We start from the raw sequence: 27,660 nt of genomic DNA, 5'->3' as shown, positions 1-27,660 counted from the left end.
AGGGCCTGAACTCTGAGCAGCCACTGCCGCCTTCACTAAAGACCAGAGCCATCTGCCTCAGCTGCACCCTTCAAACCGACAGCCACAGGGGAAGGCTGGGCGAGGATGCTGTGGTCAGGAGCTGCGGGAGTCTGCAGGCTCAGCAGAGCGCAGGCGCACTGACCACAGAGCTGCTGCCCACCTGTCTGGCTGCAGGGTGCTGACTGAGCACCACCCGCTCAGCTGAGCCTGAGCCAGAATTTCTGCTGAGGAAGAAAAATACGGGCTGGAAGGCAGAGGAATGGGGGGTGGTGAGGGCCCCGATCCTGCATCCCGCAACCCAACCCAGTCTCTGGACTCTCTGACCAGGAAAGTATACCTTGAATAAAACCAGACACAACTCACCTTGTCGTTAATAACTAACACTGTTATTAAAAAGCAGAAAGCAGGGCTGGGGACGTGGCTCAACCGGTAGTGCGCTTGCCTGGCATGCGTGCGGCCCGGGTTCGATCCTCAGCAGCACATACTGAAAGGTTAATAAAATAGGTACTTGTCACTCCGTTTCTCTATATGCTTAACAAAACACTGTTTGCTAATCTTGTTCCCAGAATGAGCTGTCCCCAACTGCCAAACTACAAAATGTAACTTCTCTCCCTGCCCTCTCCAAGGAAAGTATATAAGCTCTGCTTAAGCTGTTCTCAGGGCTCTATCTCTCTTTGCTATAGAGAGCTCTGGGCCCTAGCATGCTGGTCTCCAAATAAACCCACCCTTCTGCTGTTGCATAAGACAGTCTCTTGTGGTCTCTTCCTCCGACGTTTCGCCGGACCCTTACATTACAAACAAAGATGTTGTGTCCGCCGAAAACTAAAAAATAAATATTAAAAAATTCTCTCTCTCTCTCTCTCTCTAAAAAAAAGAAATATATATATAGTCTGCCATTAGCCATGATACTAGTTTTAGAAACAGAAGTTGTTTGCCATTCACTTTAAAAAATTGTTTTTTCTTAGTTTTTTTATTAGTTGTTCAAAACATTACAAAGCTCTTGACATATCATATTTCATACATTTGATTCAAGTGGGTTATGAACTCCCATTTTTACCCCATATACAGATTGCAGAATCGCATCAGTTACACATCCACTGTTTTACATATTGCCATACTAGTGACTGTTGTATTCTGCTACCTTTCCTATCCCCTACTATCCCCCATCCCCTCCCCTCCCCTCCCATCTTCTCTCTCTACCCCATCTACTGTAATTCATTTCTCTCCCTTGTTTTTTTCCCTTTCCCCTCACATCCTCTTATATGTAATTTTATATAACACTGAACTAGTAGTAGTAGTACTAGTACTAGAACTAGTAAAATAAGTACTACTAGTATGAACTAGTAGTTGTATGTATCACAGATATCTTCTCCCATTATATGGTTTGTCTTTTAGATTTTGTTTGTCATTTAGTTTTAAAATGATGTCTTTAGTTCTGCAATTGTTTAAAATTTTAATGCAATTAACTTACACTATTCTTCCGGTCAAAACCCCCCACTCCCCAGCATGAATCTGTCTGATGGAGATGTGATAGGATTTGATATGGAATGGCCACCAGTATACAGTAAAGGGAAACTAAGCAGAGTTGCACTAATTCAATTGTGCGTGTCTGAAAGCAAATGTTACTTGTTTCACATTTCATCAATGGCAGGTTAGTTATCTCTTTTTCTTTGTTTCATTTTTATATTGCTGATAATTGTAATATGTTAACTTTATCCCTGTAAAATTAAACTCTTTCATTACCTGGTACTTCTTTCATCATCTTACATTTATTTAACTATTTAGTTTCCATCTGATTCACTCATATTCCTGTTTAATTTTCATAGCACCCTGTGAAGCATTGATATTTTTTCTGTTTTAAAGAAGAGAGAAATGAACTTTAGAGGATCTGGATGACCAGTAATATACTGTTGGTTCTAGCAGAGTACTCACACTCATTTTTTCTTACCATTTATTAATCAGGAGTTTTTGATTTAGGCAAGAAAAGAAATACTTGAGGTGAATGTGTTTCCGAATTTAAACTTAACATAAGCAATTTAAAAATACAAATGGCATGTGTAAGAAATAGAGAATAAATCCATTATACTTAACAGAACTTATGGAAATAACAAAATGTTATAGTTTTTCCCCAGGGATTAAAAATGTTGCTTGAAAATAAAGCAATTAAAAAGGCAGGTGTAGGAATTGAAGGAGATCAGTGGAAACTTCTACGTGACTTTGACATCAAATTGAAGAGTTTTGTGGAGTTGACAGATGTTGCCAATGAAAAGGTAGAAATAACAAGTGTATTATTTTCATAAACAAGACGATACTGTGGTTTTTCTCTGTGGATGTTATCTTATTTTTTAAAAAATAATTTAAGCTATGTACTGTTTTTGTATGAGTACAAAAGTTCTGAGTGAATGTACCATAATGAAACCTTCAATTTTAATCCATCATTTTGGCAGTACTTAGTTTCTTTAAGTTTCCTGTCTTTCTTATCCCCAATTCTTGGTATTGTTTGACTTTATTTTCTATTGCAAATTTAAATATTTATTTTAAGTTTTTTTAAAAAGTATTTGTACCAATAATTTTTTTTAAGAGAGAATATAAAGTAGCTTTTGTGATATAATTCTCTGAGTAGAAGTTTGACCATTAATTCCACTTCCTCTATTTCACATATTTTATTAATGAAGTCATTAAATTCTCATATTTGGCTGGGCTGTGAAAAGCATACTAAACTATTGGGCTTTCCCCCCCATGAACAATACTTGTAAAGTCCAATAATTTTAATACCTACATTGGCAAAATTCCAGAGTTAAATTCTTATACTGTAGACTACAAATGAGATTTTTAGTGACAGAAAATTTACTGAGGGTTGTTTATTTGTGGCCTGGTCATGTGGTGGTATTCAGGAATATCTGATTATAGAAGAAAGTAATTTTTCCTATGTTGCTTTCTTATTACTTCTAGATGAAATGTATAGATACCTGGAGCCTCAATGGTCTGGTTAAACACCTCTTAGGTAAACAGCTTCTGAAAGACAAATCAATCCGCTGTAGCAATTGGAGTAATTTTCCTCTCACTGAGGACAAGAAACTATATGCAGCCACTGATGCTTACGTACGTACTTAAAGATTTTTAGGTTGTTACGTATTTTTTAAACCTTAGCATAAATTACTTTAGAGTAACTTTATTGTGGAAGAGGCATAAACTCTACTAAGATTATTAATATCTGTTTGGCAGCAAGAAATGCTTTCATGAATTGACACTTAAGTCTTGGTATTAATTAGCAAGTATCAGTCAATACATTGCTCAGTACTAGTTATTTTCATTGTCATGAAGCCAAAATAATGTGTATTTTGTATATAGAAAAAATGTGAAACTTGCAGAAATCATGAAAGACTAATGAGCTCAGGCTTGGAATGCACAAATGGTGATGTATTCAATAATTGCTTATAGCAATTCAGAATAAGAATAGTTGCAAGACATTTTCTATATTGAAACTGGCCTTATTTCTTATATAAAAACTGTGGCAAAAATTTAGAAAAATTGCCTCCAAATTTAACTTGCTGCTTCTGTTAGATATATTTTTATTAGTACAAGTTTATATATAGTCAAATCTCAGCTTATCTTTACAGATAGCATTATTTGTATATATGTATTTAATATGAGGAATATATTTTGTTCCACAGTTAATTTCTTTTTCCCTAATTCATACTTTCATTTGTTGATGAATTTATTGTTTCCCATTTTGCATCTATTTTTAGGAATGTAAGCTTAATTTTAACCAGAAAAATAATTTGATTTTTCTTATCAGGGTAATAGGGTGATACTTTTCCTTTAAAAAAATTAAAAAACTTTTCAAACTATCAAAAGTTTTGTAGCAACTTCATTTGTAAAAAATCATTTTACTTGACTATTCCTGTTAACCATTCTTAGAAGGAGAACTGCTCATACACTAACATTCTCAGCTGATTTATTGAAATGGAAGGAAGTAGATATCTGTAATCAAAGCAGATTCTCTCACTATAATGTATTTTGTTAAATTGTATTTATAAGTCATATGATACCTGCTCATATATTGAGTGTTAATAAACAAAAACTTATATTTTAAGGCCAAGCCAGGTTACTTTCTCCATTCTTACAAATGGAATGTTGATTAAATGAAGATATTGGTGTACCATAGTAGGGTTAAATTCAGTATTCTGGGTGCTTTGGAGATCATACTTTTGGATTTATCTAAAGCTGAGATGTATACCTTTATTTTGGTTATCTTTAACCTGCACCTATTTTTCTGTTTTCCTGTAGGCTGGTCTCATTATTTATCGAAAATTAGAAATTTTGGATATTGCTATGCACATGTTTGCTCCAAATAAAGGTATGTTATGATCTAAAAAGATAAAAGGTGAATCTTCTTTTTTTGTGAGATTTATTTCCAAAAAACCCCCAATATTCAGATATTTGTAAAAGTATTTTTCAATATTAGAACTTCTCAAATGTCTGAGCAGTGTTGCGTGAAGGTGAGATTTATCAAGATCAAAGATTAGAGTTTTAGTACGTTACTTGTGGTGGAGCAGCATTTATCACTTTTGTTTTGTAGCATTGGAATTTTGTTGGAAATTTGTTGGAATTGGGACTTGTAGGTTTGATAATATCACCAAAGCAAAAAACTTTCCTCCAGGCTGGAGATTATGCATCCTTGCTATAACTATTTAAAATGCTTTATATGTATAATGCTTTAAAATGTTTAAGATGCTTTATATTTTTCTAGTTTAAATCGTCATATTCTTTCTGCTGTGTTTCTTCACCCAACTTCAGTGCCCTTGTTAGATGTTGCGATAGATCAGTGACTGCATAAAGAGTTATGTGGAGTGGATGAGCATGCTTTTGTGTTATGTAGACCAGTGGTGGAATCCCAGTCGTGTGACCTGGGGTATATCTCTTTCCCTATGTTTGGAATGTGGATAATAGTACAATATGCAGCTGTAGAGAGAGTTTTTAATACAGCTTGAGCTTCTCTAATCTGAAATATGGAAGGCTTTGAAATCCAGAACTTTTTGAGTGTAAACATGATGAACATATTTTGAGGTATTCAATAATATTTCCTAGAGAGTGATGTTTTAGGCAAGACCTTAAATATGAGCAGGCATTAGCTACCTGAAGAGAAAGGGAAAAGTGTTGTAGACCCAGGAAAGGCCAGGTGCAGAGTGTTAGAGATCAGAGATATCATGCTGGTTGTGAGCAATTGAAATATATTGAGTCTAATGGGGTAATATAGGAGAAGCAGAAAAGGGAAAGAAGACAGGCTGTGTTAAGAAGTTCACGTTTCCTCCCAAGAGCAATTGAAGATTTTAAACACAGGAGTGAAAAAACATTATATTTCAAAATAAAACGGATCAAAACAAAATTTGAACTATAGAGTACAAAGTGTAGGAGGGCAAAAGTCAAAGTGTGAATTCCCTTTGGGAGACTATGACAGTAAACCCAAATGAGAAGTAATGTTAACTTACCAGTTCTTTGTATTGAGTGATGTGGATATCGTCAAACTACATTTAGTAGATTGGTATTATCAACAGAATTTGAGATTTGGATGAGAGGCCACAATTTTTTTATCCATTCATCCACTGAAGGGCATCTGGTTTGGCTCAGAGACCATTTTAATAGTCCAGATAACAGATGATAATGGTTTGGATTAGGCTAGTAGCAAAGAGAGGTGGTGAGAAGTGGTGGATTCTGTAGATTTTTGAGTATTTAGTGAAGTATTTGTAGATGAATGGTCAAAGACCATTCTTATGTTGTTGGCATAAACAACAGTAATGAATTTGGGGATGAGGATTCATACAGTATGATTTAGGATGTTAAAGGAGAGAAACCTCTAAGACAGCAAAGGGGAGGAGGCTTGTAGGCATTTAGATATGTAGGCTGTATCAGAGGACAACATGAGTTAGAGGTAAAAAATTGGGACTAAACTCTAAAGAACTCTTAGTCTTTAATGGTTGCATGGAGGAGAGAACACCACAGGAGTTATCCCAAGTATGGAGAAATCCAAGTGAAGAACATGATCTAAACAGGAGGATGTTATCAACTGTTAAATTCTGCAGAGAGTTTGAGGGACTGGGACCTAGCATTAATCATTAGCTTTGGTAATGTGGCAATGTTTGTAAACTTTTACTGTAGTAGTTTTAGTGTACTGGGTGACAAAAGAGAGAGAGTGGTCATTTGGGACATTAAAGCAGAAAGGGGTCTAGAGGCTTTGGTAACAGGAAGGTATCATAACCATAGCAAGTGTTGAGTAGTGGGATGATGTGGGTGAAATCATATTAATGTCAATAGAGGAGTAATTAAATCTAAGGAATGGGATCTTAGATGTGTGTAAACAATCTTTTTTAGAAGCTTAGTTTGAAAAGGGAATATTCATTGATTCATATAACACACATTTGTTGAGTGCTTATTATGTGTTTTGTAAGTGCTGGAGAAAATTCTTTGAGCAAAACAGCCCAAGCGCCTTCATTTCATTTGACTGAAATGAGTGAGGAAGGCAGGTGGTTATCTGAAGGATGAGCCTTGCATAATTAGAGGAACAAGTGCAAAGCCTCTCAGGTTGAATGCTTGCTTTGTTTAAGGACCAGTGAGTGTATCTGAAGAGAAATGAATAGGGGTAAGAATGGTGGGAAAAGAAGCTTGAGCCAGATCATTTAGGACATTGTATGCTGTGAAGCTGACTTCATGTTGTATTAATGAAAACAAGTGTGGTGCTAGGTGATGGGGAGCCCTTAGAGGGTATGGTGCAGAAGAATGGTATGATTAAAATTTTATTTTAAAAGGGTTTTCCTGGCTGCTGTAAGAGGGAAGGGAGTTAGGAGACCATTTTATTTATTTGTTTGGTTTTTTAGTTGATTTAAAAAAAATGACAGCAGAATGCATTACAATTCTTATTACGTATATACAGCACAATTTTTCATTTCTCTGATTGTATATAAAGTATGTTGACACCAATTGTGTCTTCATACATGTACTTTGGATGGTGATATCTATCACATTCCACCATCCTTGCTAATCTTCTGCCCCCTCCCTTTTCCTTCCACGCCTCTGCCCTATCTAGAATTTATCTATTCCTCCCATCCTTCCTCTCCCTACCCCATTATGAGTCAGCCTCCTTAAATCAGAGAAAACATTTGGCATTTGTTTTTTTGGGATTAGCTAACTTCACTTAGCATTATCTTCTCCAACTCCATCCATTTACCTGCAAATGCCATGATTTTATTCTCTTTTATTGCTAAGTTAAATTCCATTGTGTATAAATGCCATATATATATATATTTTAAATCCATTCATTCACTGAAGGGCATCTAGGTTGGCTCAGAGACCATTTTAATAGTCCAGATAACAGATGATAATTGTTTGGATTAGGCTAGTAGCAAAGAGAGGTGGTAAGAAGTGGTGGATTCTGTAGATTTTTGAATATTTAGTGAAGTATTTCTAGATGAATTGTAAGAGTCAAGACTGAAAGAACAATCAAGATATTTTGGTTGAATCAGTTGATAAATGGAAAGGTCAGTTATAGTGGAAGATTATGAGAAGAATAAATTTTGGTGAAAAACATTTAGATTTCAATGTTGGACTTGATAAATTTTAAATCACTTTGATACTTATATGATATTTTAGTTGGAAATGCAATTTTGGAGTTCAGGGAAAAGATTGAGGTTGGAGATGTGACTTATGAAACTGGATGAGAAAATAGGGAATGAATGAGGGCTGAGGCTGTGGCTCAGTGGCAGAGCACTTGCCTAGCATGTTCTGAGGCACTGGGTTTGATCCTTAGCACCACATAAAAATAAACAAATAAAATAAATGAATTTTGTTCATCTACATCTACGATTTTTTTAAAGGGAATTAATGAAATAAAGAAGAGAAGAGGTATTGGCATCAAAGGCCACTCCGACACTTAGGTGAGGAAGATAAGAGAGCAGCAAAGAGGACTGAGAAGGGGAATTAATGAAGCAGGAAGTATCAGATTGTGGTGTTCAGGGGCCAGGAGAAACTGTTTTAAGTAGGAGGAAGTTTTCAGCTGTTTTAAATTTCTGAGTTTGAGCCAGATGAGGATTCAGGGTTAACAATTAGGTTTAGTAAAGTAGAGGCCATTAGTAACATTTCCAGAGGCAGCTTTACTTTACTGATAGGGGTGAAAGATTAGTTGGAGTTAGTTTAGACGAAAATTGAGAAATTTGAGACAGTGAGTGTGGACAATTCTTTTAAGGGTATTTGTTGTAAATGAAAATAAAGATATGAATACAGATCAATATGTGGTTTGGAGAATAGGAGGATAAAGTAGTCAGTCCTCTTATTGTTTCTATTTTCTTAGTGAAATTAGAGGTGAAGCTATTTCTTGAGTAAAAGGAAGGATAAGCGGGTGTTGGAGGCTCAAAGAGAAAGGAAAAGTTGTCAAATGGTCATCTCTCCAGTGGGAACTATAGATCTGTGCCAGGAATTGAAAGTGAACTGAGTGATTCTCTTTGTGTTTTATTTTCATCTATATTCTTCTGCTTGGGTGTAGGTAAAAAAGCTGGATTTCATTAGAATAGGGGTTTTGCCAAATAAGTACCATTGAGCAGGAGAGCAAAGATGTTGAGAGTCTATGCATCAAATGAATGATTACTAAAATGGGAGTAAGAAAAGAAAGACAATGGAGTGGGACTAGGAGAATAATGGAAAAGGTGGTAGGTTCAATAGATTTGGTTCTGAAAGTGTCAAATAATTGTATGGAAAGAAAGTCATGCTGGTGCTCATGGGGAATACTTATAATTGAATTTTTTCTTCTTTTTTATATTTTTATTGATGTGTACTTGGACTATTGAAGTGATGATTTTATTGGCAATTACAAGGTCAAAGATATATTTAAGGGAATAGGTGGCTGAAGTCAGCTGAAGAAAAATTATTGGAAATGGAGATGTCAAGGAGTGGAAAAGGCCACATTTTTGGATGGACCATGTCTGTGAATGCTGAAATCACAAGGAATGATCACAGGAATAATTGTAGAGGGAAAGACAGTTAATGAACAAGGTGTTAAAATCAACACGTAAAGGCATGTGATTTTGAGATGACAAGAGAATTGTAGCAATCAGGAATAACAGGTTTTATGGCCCAATGTCAGATGCTTTAGAGCTAGACTTTTTAAAGGACAAGGGAAGTTGTGATGAAAAAATGCTAAGAAAGGAAAGGTTTGGGGAAAGGAGAACAGATTTTGTGCTGTTGATGGAAAATGAGATATAATGAAATTGATAATTTGGAAAATGATTACTGATTAGAAAGTCTTGCATTTGATTTTGGTTTTGACTGGTAATGAGGGCAATGAAGAATGACTGTTAGAAGAGATTATATTTACCAAACTGTATCAGCCCTCATGTTACTGTATTGATTTCTAATTTAGAAATAGTGCAGATGAGTGAAGCAAAGTGATATGATTTGGAGATGAATAGTCTTTTTTGTTGGAATTTAGTTTAAGGAAAGAATATACAAATCTGAGCCCTAATACTACTTAATGAAGTAGCTGAATAAATATTTCTGTTTTGCAGTTTGAAAATGAATATTGATTTTTATTTTTCCCTAGAGGAGAAAATCTCACCTGGTGAAGTAAAGAAACACTTGACTTCAATCTCTGAGGAGATGATGTATTTGGCTAAGCATTTTCCTGACAGTTGTAGAAAATTGGAAAATTCACAGAGGTTAAATATGTTTTTATCAATTACATTTATTCTCATTCCTATATATGAAGAATTGACTGTTCATAAAGGTGGATTTATATATAGATTCGTACATCCAAACGTCTAAGGATTTTCTGTCTTCTTTATAGGCTATTTTATGAACAAAGTATGTTTTTGAAATTACTTTTGTATTTTTGTTAAAGCAAAATAAAATAAGCACATATTAAGGAAAATACTTGATGCAAAGTTGTCTTTTTCTGTTATGAGCATCTTTCATTTAATTATAGTTTGATCACTTGAAATCTTTAAATAAAATAGGTTATCATCTGGTTATTATTTAAGACTCTTATCTAGTTGGCAGACTATTAAAATAGAGGGTATACAAAATTTAAAAATTGTTTTATGGTGAAACCACTAAATAACTTGAGATACTTGGATTGAATGTTCTACACAGATTAATAGACCTTAGACTCCAGGTGCTATGTAGCTAAATCTTTTTGGAACCAAACCTTGCTTTGGTCTTAATTGCTGAATGACTTTTTTCTTAAGTCTTTAAAAGCAGGAATGTTCTTGAATAGTGAACAATGTAATGATGTATTTTGTGGGCAAAGATATTTGTTAGAAATGTGAAGTGGTTAGCTGAAATAGAAAATATTTGACTCTGGGAAAGTGCAGTGTTAATGTATTCTTTTTTGGATAAGATTTGTGATAGATTTTGATTAAGAGATTAAAGAATGTAGCATAGAAATTCAAATTTCTAAGTCATTTTTTCCCTTATGAAGAAGTTGTTTTGGTGGTTTTTAGGTAACTGAGAATTTTGAAAAAATATAACTTTTAAATGAGTAAAAGGTAGTAGTAAATCCATTTCTTTGTCATTTTTACATTTTCTATAAAATTAGAAAAATCATCTTTTATCTGATTTTTATATATCTTTCATATTTTTGTGCTGGCAGTTAAAATATCTACTTAAGATAAATTGCATATGTTTAATGCTTTTCTTCATAACACCAAAGCTAAATAGATTTTCTTAAAACTTAACAATGAGAAATATTGGGTCTCATAAAATTTTAGTGTCAAAACAATAACTAATCAAATCTCTTATTTCATGTTCTTTGTTATACATCTTCAGTAAAACATAACTTATTCAGATTATACTTCAGAACTAGGAGGGAGCAAAAAAGGCCTTTTAGTAGCCAAAATACCTGCCATAAGCATGCAGTTGGACTCACTTTCTGCATTTCCAGTGGAGTGAATAGGCTGCATTCAGAGTACATTTGCTTTTTGTTTATAGATTGAGTCTGACAGGCTAGGATTTCTAGTTAAAATGACAGTGATATGAATAAAGAATGATATGTACATGACAGCAGCTAGAACTGATAGCTAGAAGTCTATGAAGGAGTAGCCAAATTTTAATAAATTTGAAATAAAACTCTTAAAGAAGTTTGAAGTTTATTGCATAAGGGAACATATGTTTCAGTAGAACCTGGAAGTTCACTGAATATAGTATTGCAGAGTTATTGATTTAAATTCAATACATTATTTGTTTTATTGTTGTTATGTATTTGATATTCTGCTGGATGCCAAGGCTGTCCACAGGCAACTAATGCATGATAACAATCCCAAGAAAGAAGGGGTGTATATTATGTCCTAATAAAGAAGGCCGAATGGCCTTTGGTATTTGTTAGAGTAAATATTAAATTACCTTGTATGAAATATTTTTTAAGAGTAGTGCAGGATAAATGGGCCAATCTATTGGTTGGTTAATCTGTGCCACTTTTGCTATATTTATATTACAGCATCCTGTACATTTAATAATTAAGCTGTTTCACATAACTGTTCCTACTAAATTATTATAGACAGTTCTTCAATTTGAATAGCTGTGCATAATGCTAAATATTCTTCTCTCTCTCTATCTCTCTATACACACACACACACACACATACACACACACACACATTAGTTGTTGATGGACCTTTATTTTATTTATTTATATGTGGTGCTGAGAATCGAACCCAGTGCCTCATACATGCTAGGCAAGCGCATTACCACTGAGCCACAACCGCAGACCTAAATATTTTTAATAGTTGTATATAATGCTAAATATTCTTTATAAGATTTAGAGAATTTTATAATTTTAAAATCAATGTTTTGGGGCTGGGGTTGTGCCTCAGTAGTAGAGCACTCACCTAGCATGTGCGAGGCCTTGGGTTCGATCCTCACAGCCCTACATAAAAATAAATAAAATAAAGGTATTGTGTCCAACTACAACTAAAAAATAAATATTAAAAAATGTTTTTAGTTTTTGGATTTAATTTTGCTGTTGATTTTGTTTGTGTTAATGTAGAGTTTGCTTAGAAGCTTAGGCCCACTTTGAAGTGCTATTAATGTTACAATTTTCAGTATAGAAATAATTCCTGGTGGGAAATTTTTCTTCTATATTTCAAAGGATATGTGTCCAGTTTTGATAATTTTGAAGATGCAAAAAGTATCATTTTTAAATTGTAGCATAAGCACTACTATGATTTGCATTTGGGACTAGTAATTAATTGATCAGTGAGTTGAAACAGTTAGCTATAAAATGAGATCATAAAAGTTTGCTTTTAACTTAACATATTAATATATTTGTTCCCAATTTTTTGATATGTACCAAGGGTTTTTTGTTTGTTCTTGTTGTTTGTTTTAAATTATAGGCCTGCTGTTTGTAGTTCTTCAGGGTCTTTCTTGTTCAGACTATATTCAAAATATATTATCTACATTTTCTCATTTCAGTTTCTTTAAATTGGAGAGAAAAATTAAGATGCTTGAAGCCATCTGAGTGTGCAGTCCTAGGAATTTTCCTTCAGATTTTAATTTTTAACTATAGTTTATCAAATAACTTTTTTCTTTTTAAAAGAAATTTGCTAGGTCTTTCCATGTGTTCAACCAGAATTTAATGAAATAGTTTTTCTTTTATGTGGTCATGTTTCATTGACTTACTTTATAGTTAATTGAATTAGTTACCGTGCTCCCTGCCCCCCCAATAAGTAAAGCTGGCATAAATAAGTTGATTATCAAACACTGTTCACTCTTAGCATACAAGTCAGTTGTTAGATGCAAAAGTACCTTGCTATGCTAGAGAGTGCCTACCACCTATCCTTACATGGGCACGAGGGACTAGGGGATGAAAAGCAACTTTATCCAGTGGGTCTTCTAGCAGAAGGTCAGTTTAAAAGCTTTAAAGCTTGCTAGTATAGTTAATGCAATTGAATTGAATAATCTTTCTTTAAAAATTTTTTAGGGTTTCTATAATTTTGAAGGATATTTCAGAAAATCTATGTTCACTGAAGAAGATGATATTTTGTTCTTTTAACACCGAGACTGAACTGAGGCCCAGCAGTAGCTTTGATTTATTATCATTGGAAGATTCAACTGTTAGTAGACATCAACAGAAACAAATTAGAGAACATAAAATTTTAACTAAAGATGAGCCATGGGATATAACACTTGATAATTTAGTTAAACATGATGGAAAAGATGTACTTGGAAATGAAGTAAAGCAAGAAGATGGATTTAAAGATGGAATAGAAGACAATAAATTGAAAGAAAATACAGAAAGAACTTGTTTGATGTCATTAGATATTACAGATCAAGAACTCGAAATTTTGGAACAGGCTCAGGAAGAATCTCCTCTTAATGATGTTTCTTACCTTTCTGCTGAGGTACTAAATAAGGAGGAAACACTTTATTTATTCATTAGTAGGGATTGTCTTTTTTCTTTATATGGACACATAGTAAATATTTTACACTTTATGGAACATACAGCTACTCACTTCTTCCATAGAGACAATTCTGTAGTGTGACCATAGCCACAGACAAATGTAAACAAACATGCCTTCTGTTTTTTAATAAAACTTTACATATAAACAGTGGGCTGTATTTGGTTTGTGAGCCACAGCTGTTGCCCTGGACTTAGTATAATAAATAGCACTATATAGTGGAAAAAAATTATAGTATCAATAGACATTTGTTGTAATTTTCTATTTTATAATTTCTTATGCTTTTTTTCTTTTTCTTTTTTATATAATAAGTATCTGTTTTTTGTGTATTCTTTACATATCTGATAGTGTTTACTCTTCTAAACTTGACTTTTAGGTAGTTTTTATTTCATACAGAGTTTGTTTACCTGCTAGGTAAAGTTTTTAGTAAATACCTCATGTTTTTGCTTGACATGTCTTACTATCATCTTTAAAAGTCAGGTACTTGGGGCTGGGGTTGTGGCTCAGGGGTTGATTGCTTGCCTCACACTTGCCAGACCCTGGGTTCGATCCTCAGCACCAAATAAAAATACATAAGTAAAATGTTTTTCCCCCCTTTAATTTCTCATTTGTTTTTCATTAGTTAAGAAGTCCATATTCTCTGGAATTTTATACATTTTTTGTAATAAGATTTTAGATTTTGAAAGCTTGCTAATAGGATTATGGCCTCATTTTTCTAATGGAAATGAAATTGGAGAAATTCTCTGCTTTGATCACTATATTAATAATCATTTCTATTATGTAGATATATTTTATTTTAAAATTGCTTTTCAGCTATTCTCATTTCAATCATTTGTTCAGAAAGCAATTTCCTCCTTTGGGAAATACCATTTTTTGCTAGCATCTGTATTACTCTTTAATTTTCTAGACATTTATTTTTAGATATATACTTTAAAGTGATATTTTTCATATATACAATTATGATAATATTTCTTGACTATTTTTAAACCAGTTATAATTTTTATTGTATAATTATTAGCATTTTTCCTTATTCATTCATTCATTCATTCAAGTTTTTCAATTATTTATTCAAGACCTTATTTAAAAAGTAAAAGAGGGCTAGGGTTTTGGCTCAGTGGTAGAGCACTTGCCTAGTGCATGTGAGGCAGTGGGTTCAGTCCCCAGCACCACATTTTAAAAAGTAAAAGAATTTTTATCTCCTAGTAAAATACTTCCTTTAAAGACCTTTTTTTTTTTTTAAAGCTTAAAATTGGCAGGTCAATTAAGGCTATACTTATCCCACTTCTAACTGAAATATGCATTTTGGAGGCAGATTCTCTTCCTTCCTTCCTTCCTCCCTCCCTCCCTCCCTCCCTCCCTTCTTTCTTTCTTTCTTTCTTTCTTCCTGGGGATTGAACTCAAGGCCACTCAACCACTGAGTCACATCTCCAGCCCTATTTTGTATTTTATTTAGAGACAAGTTCTCACAGAGTTGCTTAATGCCTTGTTTTTGCTGAGGCTGGCTTTGAAATCACAATCCTCCTGCCACAGCCTCCTGAGCCGCTGGGATTACAGGTGTGCACAAGTGCGCCCGGCTTTTTAAAATTTCTTTTGTGAGTTTTTGATCACTTGATGTACTGGGATTGCCAAATTATTATAAAGATTCCTTATATCCAAACTTCAGCAGCAGGCCAAGTAAATAACACCTTTTCAAACATATATAGATTTTCTTGGAAAATTACTGATTTATTAAGAGATACCACAGTCATAGTGTATTAGCTTTCATATCCTTTTTTTAATATTTTACTTTTTAGTTGTAGTTGGACACAATACCTTTATTTTATTTATTTTTATGTGGTGCAGAGGATCCAACCCCGGGTCTTGCACGTGCTAGGTGAGCGCTCTACCGCTGAGCTACAACCCCAGCCCCAGATTTTGTATCTTTTTAAAAAAAAAATCAGTAGATTTAATAAAAGAATAATTACTGTTCTTGGCTTATATGGTTTTTTAGCCCTGTGAAGAGTTTCTTGTACTTAAAATGTTTGGGAGACACAGTTTGATTTGTTTAACCACAGTTGAACTTTGTACTCTTATTTAGAGCAGGAATTTTATTTTATGTATGTTTATCTAACTTGTCTATCTTGCTGTATTTCTTTTTTTTTCCTTTTATTCATTTATCCTTCTTCCTCTCCCTTTTTTTTAGATATTTATTTTTTTAGTTGTAGTTGGATACAATACCTTTATTTTGTTTACACTTTTTTATGTGGTGCTGAGAATTGAACCCAAGACAGGGCCTTGCACGTGCTAGGCGAGTGTTCTACCACTGAGCCACAACCCCAGCCCACCTTCTCCCCTTTTTAATACATTTGTTGAATAGAGAAGAGGAAGATATCTGCAGTTATCTAGCATATGGAAACTTTATTTTGTAGGAAAGAGGATATAGATCGATTATACTAAAAATTAATGTTTGAAATACTTTCTTTTAAAGCATTTGTCTCCCACTGATAATGAAAAAGATTCATCTTAATTGAAAGTGATGAAGATTTAGAAATGGAGATGCTTAAGGTATGTTTAAAATTTTGGAAAAGTTACCTATTCTTTCTAAAGGACACTGAATTAAGTAAACTATTATCTGATTCTAAACCAGTTTCCACAGTAATGAAGTTGCTACCAACTATGTAACATTCTAAGTACAAGAAACTCTTCACAGGGCTAAAAAACCATACAAGCCAAGAACAGATTTAGTGTTTTTCAATTCATACTTCTCTGTATGTTTATATGGTCTATAAATAAAGTCCTTTAGTTAAAATTATTAAAAATAATAAGAAATGTAAGTTTTAATGGTTTCATGAAATCTTCCATATCACTTCTTTGTAAAAAGTTTCATAGGTGAAATAATTTTGAAATAGATAATCCTAATATTGTGGAACCAGAATAAAGCCAAATAATTTTTTTCACATACATAATATTCTTTCCTAAAATTATTTCCATCTTGTTTTTTGTTTCAATAATTGCAAAAACATTTTCATAATTTGCTTATGGTTTAAATCTTATCCTTATTCAGTAAGAATGACTGACATATGATATAGAGAAACTTATTACAAAAATAGCATTGGAATCTATATTTATCAATTTGGAATTGCAAACATTTAAATACAAGAAAGAAAAAAATGTTTAAAATTATCCAAATTCAAAATTTATGATAGATTTCCCCAGGGGCAGTTTATTGTATGCTATTAATGAACCTTGTTTATGCTGGATGTATTCCATCTTTGGCCTTGTGCCTTGGAAACCATTCTTAAGCACATATTTATAGAGGAGCACACATGTTCTTTTGTGTTATTGCTTGCACATCTGCCAGCTTTGAACAAAATCGTAGGCTCTGTTAATAATACTTCTTTGTGCTTGATGAAAAAGATTTGATACTGTCAGTGGTTTTGCTTTTAAATTTTCTTTTAAACTTTCAGTCTTTAGAAAATCTAAATAGTGGCATGGTAGAACCAATTCATTCTAAATGCTTAGAAATGGAAAGAAATCTGAGACTTTCTACTGAAGAAGAAGATGATGATAAAAATGAAGCTATTGAAGAGGAAGAAGATGATGAGGGTAAGCACCGAAGTGTGTTTTATTTAAGTCTCTTGATCCACACCACTGTCTTTAATTTAGAGTACATGTGTTCTGGAGGTCAGGGACTTTGTGACATATAATTATTAGTTCCTTTAAACTTGCTATGAAATTCCTTAGTGCTCTTGTCTCCATAAAGCAGAGTCTTACTATTTATAAAAATGTGTAATAGAAGTGTTGTGTCATTCAATGGATGTGGTGAATTATATATTTACTTTTTTCATACTGAATTATATATTTTATCTGGATCTTAATGATGGTCAAAATCATTTGCCAATTACTTATATTAAAGACCATTGTGAGTGACATGTATGGATATGCAGCAGTATTCTTCAGGATCTTATTATTTAAATAAGTAGGACAATATAAAGGAACAAAATGGACTTATTTTATTTATTTATTTTTTTGTTGTTGTTCATAAGAATTTTATATTTTTATTTTTTTTTTTTAGAGAGAGTGAGAGAGGAGAGAGAGAGAGAGAGAGAGAGAGAGAGAGAGAGAGAGAGAATTTTTAATATTTATTTTTTAGTTCTCGGCGGACACAACATCTTTGTTGGTATGTGGTGCTGAGGATCGAACCCGGGTCGCACGCATAGCCAGGCGAGCGCGCTACCGCTTGAGCCACATCCCCAGCCCCAACAATTTTATTTTTAAAAGCCCAAAACCTGAGGTGGGGGGACAGAATACCGATCAATAAGTAAACAGTTAAATTGTGATAAACTCAAACCATGAAAAAATCACTTGGGAACACAGAGGAACCACCAAAACATGACAACTTGAATGAATCACTATACTGAGTTAAAAAAAAAAAAAAAACTCTCCAAAGATCATATCTTATGTAATTTCATTTATATGACAGTCTGAAAACTACAAAATTGCAGAGATAGAGAACAGTTAGTACTTGCCAGGAGTTAGGGATGTTTGCCAGGGTGGAAGACATTGTGGGCCAGGTGTAACTATAAAAGAACAGCATCAGGAAGATTTTGTGGTAATGACATAGTTCTCTATATTGATTATGGTAGTAGTTATATGAATCTACACATGATAAAATGGTGTATAACTTATAAACACACTACTTGTAAAAAAATTCCTGGTTGTGATATACAATATTCTATTGTGTATAGAATACATGGGTCCTCTACCTTTGTAGCTTCAAGTTGGAATCTATAATGAGCTCAAAAAGTTAAATAATAATAATAATAATAACAACAACAATAATAACAACAACCACTATTGGATGTATGCAATAAACTTCTAAATGATTTTAGGGGAGAAAATATCCCACCTACTAAATCCACACAATTTGAAGAAAATAACTCAATTTGATCCAGAATTTCTATTTTTTGGTTTGGAGAAGGAAACACCCAAGTGATGTTTACAATCTTTCAGATAATTATATTGTTACTATTGACATAACAAAAAAGTAGATTGTATTGCTTTGTGAAAGCACTGGGGGGGGGGGGGGACACATTTAAAATGTACCTAGATCTGATTCCATATTGTCCTTCTGTAGAAATTAAATTTGTTGCACAGCTGTGGTTAAATCTAAATATATAAACTTAATTGTATAAAGTACATCTCTTCAAGCCATTTAAAACAGTCAGATTTCATGTTTGATATTTAAAACATAAGAACAAAACAAGTAAAAAGAACTAGAGTTCTCTTAAAATAGATTTTTAAAAAATGTAAAATAGTCTTTTGTGTTTGAGATATTTCAATGCCAGCAAAAAAATAAAGACATTCCTCATCTAGCCAATATTTTAATAACCCACAGAATAAATCCAAAATAAAAAACATGTTAATGACTTGTTAACACCTAAAACAGCATATCATACAAGTTTCAAGAACACGTTCCTTGACTTTTAACCTCTGCTCTTCTTTAGAATTACCTTTGCTGCAGCCAGTACATGATCCTTGTTGATGACTCCACATTTATTCTCACAAGCATTTGCCCTGGACTCTTCTGCTAATCGATGAACAAAGAGTCAACAGTTCAAATGAACCAGTAAATCTCCACGCGACTCCAGACGAAGGTGAGGCTTCCGTTGTTTGAAGACGCGCTTGAGAAAGCCTCGGGAGCCTTCCGCTTGATCTGCTTCCTCTGGGAGACCTTGGTCGAAAGCGCCATTCTCCTAGCAGAATACAACAGTTACTAATAGGGCAGTATGTACATTTGTGGATGTGTAACCGACCTGATTCTGCAATCTGCATTTGGGGTAAAATTGGGGGTTCATAACCCACTTCAATCTAATGTATGAAATATGGTATGTCAAGAGCTCTGTAATGTTGTGAACAACCAATAAAAAATAAATTAATTAATTAAAAAAAAAAAAAAAAAGAAAAGAAAGCGCCATTCTCCCGCTGGGGCACCAGCCGCCTCAGCTGCCGAGATCCTCTGGAGTCTGCTCAAGCTACCAACACGGAGGAAGGAAGGAGAACTCCAACCTCTAACGCTGCCTGGGTCCCGTAGACTGCGATCGGCCCTTTGAATCCGCAGCCAACTCTGGACTTATCTTTAGACTGTATGTCAACAAAGAATTTATGAAATGAACTTTCTGTGTAAGTGCAAATAAGCATATTATGGAAAGTTTGGGTTATTCTCATAAAGTAGCACTCTTACTAAACTCAGACTTCATCATTGACAAATGAAAATTTTAAAGCCATTTTATAGGTGGAACGTATATATGAATATGTTGATAGATGTTTTCCTCTTTGTTTTCTTATAATTTGTCCAAATATGTTTGGTTTTCTCTCTATATATTATAAATTATGGATTGTTATTTTGCTTATTATGGTGGATTCTAGATGTTAGATCTTAAAAACTTAGCGGATTTCCAAAACATTAGTTTTTTGCAGTGCTGGTAAAGTCTGAACCACAACAAAATTTTAATAATTTAGTAAAATCAAGGTATTTACCTGAAGTCATTACTTATACTCTGAGAACCAAATTAAGTTGGAATTAAAACAGTAACCTCTGAAACCTACCACTATATTTATTCTTTTAAAAAAAGCCAATGAAATAAACTCCTTCCTCCTCTTATTTGGTGTATTTCTATTTGAACAGAAATGCCTATTTTGTTTTATTTTAAGATCTTGTATTGCCAGAACCCAATGAAAAGCATATTGTTTGCCTCAAGACCTACTTTGGCCATAACAATTTTAAACCGTGAGTATAATTTCAGTTAATTAAATAAAATACTTAGTGTTTTCTTCACAAAGAACAAAAAGGTAAATAACCCATTTTTTAACAGTAGCATACAACTTCTCTGCAATCATGCATGCCACACTGTATTTCTTATGTGTGACTATAAAATTATTTCTGAAAATTGTTTTTATCAGTAAGGAAAAATGATTTTCATTTTAATTGAATGCTTCTGTTTAGAAACTAGCTTAAATATATTAAAAAATGAATTTTTATTTAATGTTGATTTTTTCCATTAAGTATCTATGTGCTTTTTTTTGTGCATCATATTTTCCATTGTATGCTAAGAAGTTCATAAGGCAATAGTTTAAAGAATAGTGGTAATTTTATCTGTTTTAATATACTCAAATGTATTCACATCTAACAGGCACATTTATACATAAAAAGGATGAATAAAAGTGAGAAGAACAAGAAGTAAATTTGAATAAGACTGTTAAGAATGTAGACTGTTTTCCAGCTTTTCGAACTTGAAGAAGAATATATTGAAGCATTGTTTTCTGTTTTAAGATATTTTTATTTAAATATATCCTACATACAGAAAAATATACATATGATACAGATCAATGAATTTTGATGAACTGAGCACCCTGTGTAACCAGCACTTAGGTAAGAATAGGTCATTATCAGCATAGCAGAGGATCACCTTTCCAATTGATTTTACTTTGACATTTTATTAAGAAAAATTTCTAAGATACAATAAGTTGAAAGGATTACTACTACTACTACTACTACTGCTGTGGACTTGGGCATATTCACCACCTACATTCTATTATTAACACTTTATTTTACTTGTTTTATCACATCCATTTATACATATCTCTATCCATCCATTACTACAGTTTTTGGTATAAAATTTGCATGTAAGGAAGAGTACAAACCTTAAATATATGTTTGCAAATCTCAAGTGTACACACACACATCTATATAACCTAAGTCTTCATCAAGATATAGAACATTATCACCACAAAGTTCTGTTATTTTTTTTTCATTTTTTAAAATTTTAATTTGTTATATATGACTCCAGAATGCATTACAATTTCTATTACACATATAGAGCACAATTTTTCATATCTCTGATTGTACACAAAGTACAGTCAAACCATTCGTGTCTTCATTCATGTACTTAGGGTAATGATGTCCATCTCATTCCACTGTGTTTCCTATTGCCATTCCCCTTCTCTTCACCTCCCTCCCCCTTTCCCCTGTGTCTTATCATCTAATCCTCCATGCCGTGCCCCCCTCCTCCAATATGAATCAGCAGCCTTAAATCAGAGAAAACATTTGGCATTGTTTTTTGGGATTAGCTAACTTTACTTAGCATTGTATTCTCCATCTCCATCCATTTACCTGCAAATGCCATGATTTTATTCTCTTTTATTGCTGAATAATATTCCATTGTGTACATATATCACATTTTCTTTATCCATTCATCTACTGAAGGGCATCTAGGTTGGTTCTATAGGTTAGCTATTGTGAATTGTGCTGCTATAAACATTGATGTGGCTGTGTTCCTGTAGTATGTATGCTGTTTTTAAGTCCTTTGGGTATTGACTGAGGAGAAGGATAGCTGGGTCAAATGGTGGTTCCATTTCAAGTTTTCCAAGGATTCTCCATACTGCTTTCCATATTGGCTGCACCAGTTTGCAGTCCCACCAGCAATGTATGAGTGTGCCTTTCCCCCCCACATCCTCACCAACACTTATTGTTTGTATTCTTAATAGCTGCCATTCTGACTAAGCCAGATGAAATCTTAGAGTAGTTTTGATTTGCATTTCTCTGTTTCCTAGGGATGTTGAACACTTTTTCATATATTTGTTGACTGATTGTATGTCTTCTTCTGAGGTGTCTGTTCAGTTCCTTGGCCCATTTATTGATTGGGTTATTTGGGGGTTTTTTTGGTGTTTTTTTGAGTTGATTTTTGAGTTCTTTATATATCCTAGAGATTAGAGCTCTATCTGGTGTGTGAGGGGTAAAAATTTGCTCCTATTTTGTAGGCTCTCTATTCACCTCACTGTTTCTTTTGCGGAGAAGAAGCGTTTTAGTTTGAATTCATCCCATTTATTGATTCTTGATATAGGATTCTTATTAAGGAGGTTGGGGCCTAATCCAACATGATGGAGATTTGGGTCTACTTTTTCTAATAGATGCAGTATATTTAGTTTAATTCCTAGGTGTTTGGGAATTAAACTTTGAGTTAAATTTTGTGCATGGTGAGAGATAGATAATTTCATTTTGTTCCCTATGGATTTCCAGTTTTCCCAGCACCATTTGTTGAAGAGATTATCTTTTCTATAATGTACATTTTTGGTGCTTTTGCCTAATATAATTGTAATTATGTGGGTTAGTCTCTGTGACCTCTATTCAGTACCGTTGCTCTACAAGTCTGTTTTGGTGCCAATACCATGTTGTTTTTGTTACTATCTCTCTGTATATAGTCATATAGTTTAATGTCTTGCATAGTGATGCTACTTGCTTCATTCTTCTTGCTAAGGATGCTTTAGCTATTCTGGTTTTTCCAGATTAATTTCATAACTGATTTTTCTATCTGTGAGGAATGTCAATGGGATTTTGATTGGAATTGTATTAAATCTGTATAATGCTTTTGGTAGTGTGGTCATTTTGACAATATTAAGTCTGCCTATCCAAGAACAAGGTACATCTTTTCATCTTCTAAGGTCTTTTAAGATTTCTTTCTTTAGCATGCTGTAGTTATCATTGTAGGCATCTTTCACCGGTTTCATTAAGTTGATTCCCAAGTATTGTATTGTATTTTATTTAGGCTGTTGTAAATGGGGTAGTTTTCCTTGTTTCCCTTTCAGAGGATTTGTCACTAACATACAGAAATGCCTTTGATTTATGGGTATTGATTTTGTATCCTGTTCCTTTGCTGCAGTCATTTATTAGTTCTAGAAGTTTTCTGGTGAAATTTTTGGGGTCTTCTATGTATAGAATCATATTGTTGGCAGATAGTGCTAAGTTGAGTTCTTTTATATCTGTCCGTATCTCTTTAATTTCTTTTTTCTTTCTGATTGCTCTGGTCAGAGTTTCAAGAACTATGTTAAATAGAAGTGGTGAAAGAGGGCATCCCTGTCTTGTTCCAGTTTTTAGAGGGAATGCTTTCAATTTTTCTCCATTCAGAATGATGTTGGCCTGGGGCTTAGTGTAGATAGCTTTTATGATGTTGAGATATGTTCCTGTTATCTTTAGTTTTTCTAGTGTTTTGAACATGAAGGGGTGCTGTAATTTGTTGAATGCTTTTTCTGCATCTATTGAGATGATCATATGATTCTTATCTTTTAAGTTTATTGATGTGATGAATTACGTTTATTGATTTGCACATGTGGAACCAGACTTGCATCCCTGGGATGAACCCCACTTGATTGTGTGTACTATTTTTTGATATTTTTTTTATTTGATTTGTCAGAATTTTATTGAGAATTTTTGCATTTATGTTCATTAGAGATTGGTCTGAAGTTTTTTTTTAATGTGTCTTTGTCTGGTTTTGGAATCAGGGTGATATTGGCTTCATAGAATGATTTTGGAAGTGCTCCCTCTTTTTCGATTTCCTGAACTAAATTGAGGAGTATAGGTATTAGTTCTACTTTAAAGGTCTTGAGGAACTTGGCTGTGTATCCATCTGGTCTTGGGCTTTTCTTGGTTGGTAGGCTTCTGATGGTGTCTTGTATTTCATTGCTTGAAATTGATCTGTTTAAATTGTGTATATCATCCTGATTTAATTTGGGCAAATCATATGACTAGAAATTTGTTGATGCCTTCAATATTGTGTATTTTATTGGAGCACAAGTCTTCAAAAATAATCTCTCATTATCTTCTGTATTTCTGTAGTGTCTGTTGTGATATTTCCTTTTTCATCACGTATGTTAGTGATTTGAGTTTTCTCTCTTCTTCTCTTCGTTCGCATGGCTAAGGGTTTGTCAGTTTTATTTATTTTTTTCAAAGAACCAACTTTTTATTTTGTTAATTTTTTCAGTTTTTTTCTGTTTCAATTTCATTGATTTCTGCTCTAATTTTATTTATTTTTTCTCTGTAGCTTGTAATTCAAGGCTCTAATTTTAATTATTTCCTGTCTTCTACTGCTTTTAATGTTAATTTGTTCTTCTTTTTCTAGGGCTTTGAGATGTAATGTTAAGTCATTTATTTGTTGACTTTTTCTTTGTTTAAGGAATGAACTCCAGGCAGTGAGGTTTCCTCTTAGAACTGCCTTTGTAGTGTCCCAGAGATTTTGGTATGTTGTACCTGTGTTCTCATTCACCTCTAAGAATTTTTTAATCTCCTCCTTGATGTCTTTTGCAACCCATTATTCATTCAGTAGCATATTATTTAATCTCCAGGTGTTGGAATAGCTTTTATTTTTTAATTTATCATTAATTTTAATTTCATTCCATTATGATCTGATTGAATGCAGGGTAGTATCTTGACTTTTTTTTATATTTGCTAAGAGTTCCTTGGTGGCATAATATATGGTCTCAAAGTTCTTTCATTTTAAACCTAAACATTTCTTTTGTTTAAAGCATTGTTCTTTTGAATATCTAGTATAAAGCTTGAAATTCATTTTATGTTTTGTATATATGTAACAACATTTAATACATATACCAAATGGAAACTCCTAGTTTTTCAGTCAACCTGAATGGGAAGTTGATCAAATGAAGTTCTTTGTTTTAAAGATCTAGGTTATGAACATATTTGTACATGAAGCTCAAAAGTATAAAAGAAATTTTTTAACAGAAGTAAAAAGATTAAATAGGTTTTAACTTTATCCATTTAGTGTCATCTTATTAATAAAATAGCTTTATGCTTTTTACCTTCAAGGGTTCAGTGGAACGTTATTTATTCTGTATTGGAAGAAAGAAGCGATAATGTTGTTGTCATGGCAACTGGTAAGTTATACTAAGCAAGTAACCTGTCTTTTGAAAAATAAAACTTGAAGATTTAAAAATGTTTAATTTCTCATTAAATCCTCAAAATACAAATAGAATTGCTATAAAATATGTAAGACTTGATATAGGGGATGAATGCACAAATTTATGCATGAATTATCTTTGAGGAAGATGAAATGTTAATATGATCATTCAGCTATGCAAGTGCCTTTTAAGAAGAAGATTAAAATATCAAGGATTAATTTTTTTCTATGAGTATATTTTTTTAATTTCAAGGATGTGGAAAAAGTTTGTGTTTCCAGTACCCACCTGTTTATATAGGCAAGATTGGCATTGTCATTTCACCTCTTATTTCTTTGAGGAAGACCAAGTGCTCCAGCTGGAGTAAGTAATGTTTGCATTGCCACATCTTTCCCTCTTCTTTTATTCTATGAGTGAAACATCTGATGTATCATGTATGTTAAAATTTAGTTCACACTAATGCTTTTCTAAAAGTAAATGACACTGTGGAGGAAGGGCTTATCTTTTTTTTTTTAAGGCTCCAACACCACTGTGCTACATGTCCCACCTTGATTTTCTGTATTGAGTTCTCTGTAATTCAAGGCTATCAGGTGGCCTTGCGAAAATTTTCTGAAAAAGCATTATTATATTATGCCAGTTTATATTGACTGTTTCAAAATTCTCTTCTAGTTCTGTTACCCATATTCTTTTTTTAAATAATAGTATGTTTTTATTGAATTTTCAAATCTGCTTGTTGATGCTATTGATATTTGGATTCTACTCAGAAAATCAAATCCAGGGTGGATAAGCTAATTCTGGAAGATTACTGATGTGGGCACTTATCCATTTGGAACACCACCTATTTTTATTTTTATTTTATTTTATTTTATTTTTTCTTTTTTATTGATTTAAAAAATGACAGTGGAATGCATTACAATTCTTATTACACATATATATCACAATTTTTCATATCTCTGTTTGTATATAAGGTATGTTGACACCTAATTCGTGTCTTCATATATGTATTTTGGATAATGATGTCTATCACATTCCACCATTCTTGCTAATCCCCTGCCCCCTCCATATTCTTGTTTTAAAAAATATTTATTTCTTTTAGTTATATACAATACCTTTGTTTTTATTTATTTATTTTTATGTGGTGTTGAGGATTGAACCCAGGGACTTGCACCCGCTAGGCGAGCGTTCTACCTCTGAGTCACAACCCCAGCTCTGTTACTCATATTCTTTAGCTTGGTATGAAGTATACGTGTAAAAGTGTATTTTTAATCTGTGAAAACCTTTCCAACTTCTTCAACCTGAGCTTTCAAATCTTTTTTTAAAGACTCTCTTTAACAACTACTTTCTGATATAGCCCTTGAAAAAATTTATCAAGTTAGTGAGATATAAAAAGAGAATTTCTTTTTGGTTTTTAAGTTTTAAAAAGCTTAATATGTCTCTTTTTCCACATTTTTATTGATGCATTATAGTTGTCATAATCATGAGATTTGTTACATATTTGTACATGCACACAGTATAACAATATGATTTGCCCAATATCACTCCCTAGCACTTCTCCCCTCACTCTTCTCCTCCCAACCCTGTCCTTTTCCCCTACTGATCTTTATTCTGATTTCATGAGGTCTGCCCTCACCTTTCTTTTCCTTTTTCTTCTGTAGTTTCTACATTTGAAAGAAAACATATGACCCTTGACATAATGGTCTTTATTTCTATTCATTTTCCTGCAAATGACATAAGTTCATTTTTCTTTATGGTTTAATGAAACTCCATTTGTATGTATGCCACATTTTCTTTATCTGTTCATCTATTGATGGACACCTAGGCTGGTTCCACAATTTGGCTACTGTGAATTGCCTGCTATAAACATGGGTATGTTTATATCACTGTAGTATGATGACTTTAATTCCTAAAGAATTAAATGCTGAGGAGTAGTATAGCTGGGACATATGGTGATTCCATGCCTAGTCTTTTGAGGAGCCTCTATTCTGATTTCCATAGTGGTTGTATTAATTTAGTTCACCACAAAAAGTGAGATTTCAAAGACAAGGAGGAACACATTATCATGTTTTTTTTATTCCTTCTCAATTAAGAATGATGTTAATATTTGTACTATAGACATTGCTCTAGAATATTTGTCTTTCTTCTCATAGAATGTCCAAAGTTCCATCCTGTTTTCTTGGATCAGCACAATCAAAAAATGTTCTCGAAGATGTTAACTTGTGAGTAATTTATATGATTTCATGTGGTCAGTTGTCTGTGTGGGAGAATTTTGTATACACAAAAAATTTACTGAATCCATGAATAAAATGGCCATGATTTTAAACATGCTTTCTTTTTATAGTTTATTTGAGAATTATTAATTTAAAAATCTTCAAAACTTAAGATATCTATTATTTTTAGTTCTTAGATTAGCATTGAATTATAAAATTTTGATTTTGAAAGAGAATTTGGAGAATATCTAGATTTGTTTCATTTTATAG

The 27,660-nt window shown here is 33.1% G+C and overlaps 1 protein-coding gene and 1 pseudogene across 2 annotated transcripts in view; one reads left to right on the top strand and one right to left on the bottom strand.

The window, feature by feature from the left end:
• Window positions 1–1,527: 1,527 nt before the first annotated feature.
• The window catches only part of LOC308635559 (bifunctional 3'-5' exonuclease/ATP-dependent helicase WRN-like), a gene marked incomplete at both ends in the record, with an annotated part of 43,734 nt that continues 17,601 nt past the window's right edge, over window positions 1,528–27,660 (top strand). Inside the window, 14 exon segments of the mRNA XM_081269964.1 lie at window positions 1,528–1,672; window positions 2,143–2,291; window positions 2,974–3,123; window positions 4,312–4,381; window positions 9,611–9,725; window positions 12,982–13,402; window positions 15,927–15,957; window positions 15,960–16,003; window positions 16,906–17,044; window positions 20,153–20,228; window positions 25,095–25,162; window positions 25,439–25,518; window positions 25,524–25,546; window positions 27,331–27,399. Coding sequence (XP_081126090.1) covers window positions 1,528–1,672; window positions 2,143–2,291; window positions 2,974–3,123; window positions 4,312–4,381; window positions 9,611–9,725; window positions 12,982–13,402; window positions 15,927–15,957; window positions 15,960–16,003; window positions 16,906–17,044; window positions 20,153–20,228; window positions 25,095–25,162; window positions 25,439–25,518; window positions 25,524–25,546; window positions 27,331–27,399 — 1,580 coding nt within the window.
• LOC308636748 (centromere protein W-like) lies at window positions 18,948–19,190 on the bottom strand (annotated as a pseudogene). The gene is made up of 2 exons: window positions 19,066–19,190; window positions 18,948–19,025 (listed from the first exon to the last, which is right to left on the bottom strand). The product of its transcript is annotated as a centromere protein W-like (transcript).

This window comes from Spermophilus citellus (genome assembly GCF_964194105.1).
Source record: "Spermophilus citellus genome assembly, chromosome: 17".
Lineage (NCBI taxonomy): Eukaryota > Metazoa > Chordata > Mammalia > Rodentia > Sciuridae > Spermophilus > Spermophilus citellus.
The sequence above is the reverse complement of the archived record's forward strand: the minus strand, read 5'-3'. Positions and strand labels throughout refer to the sequence as shown.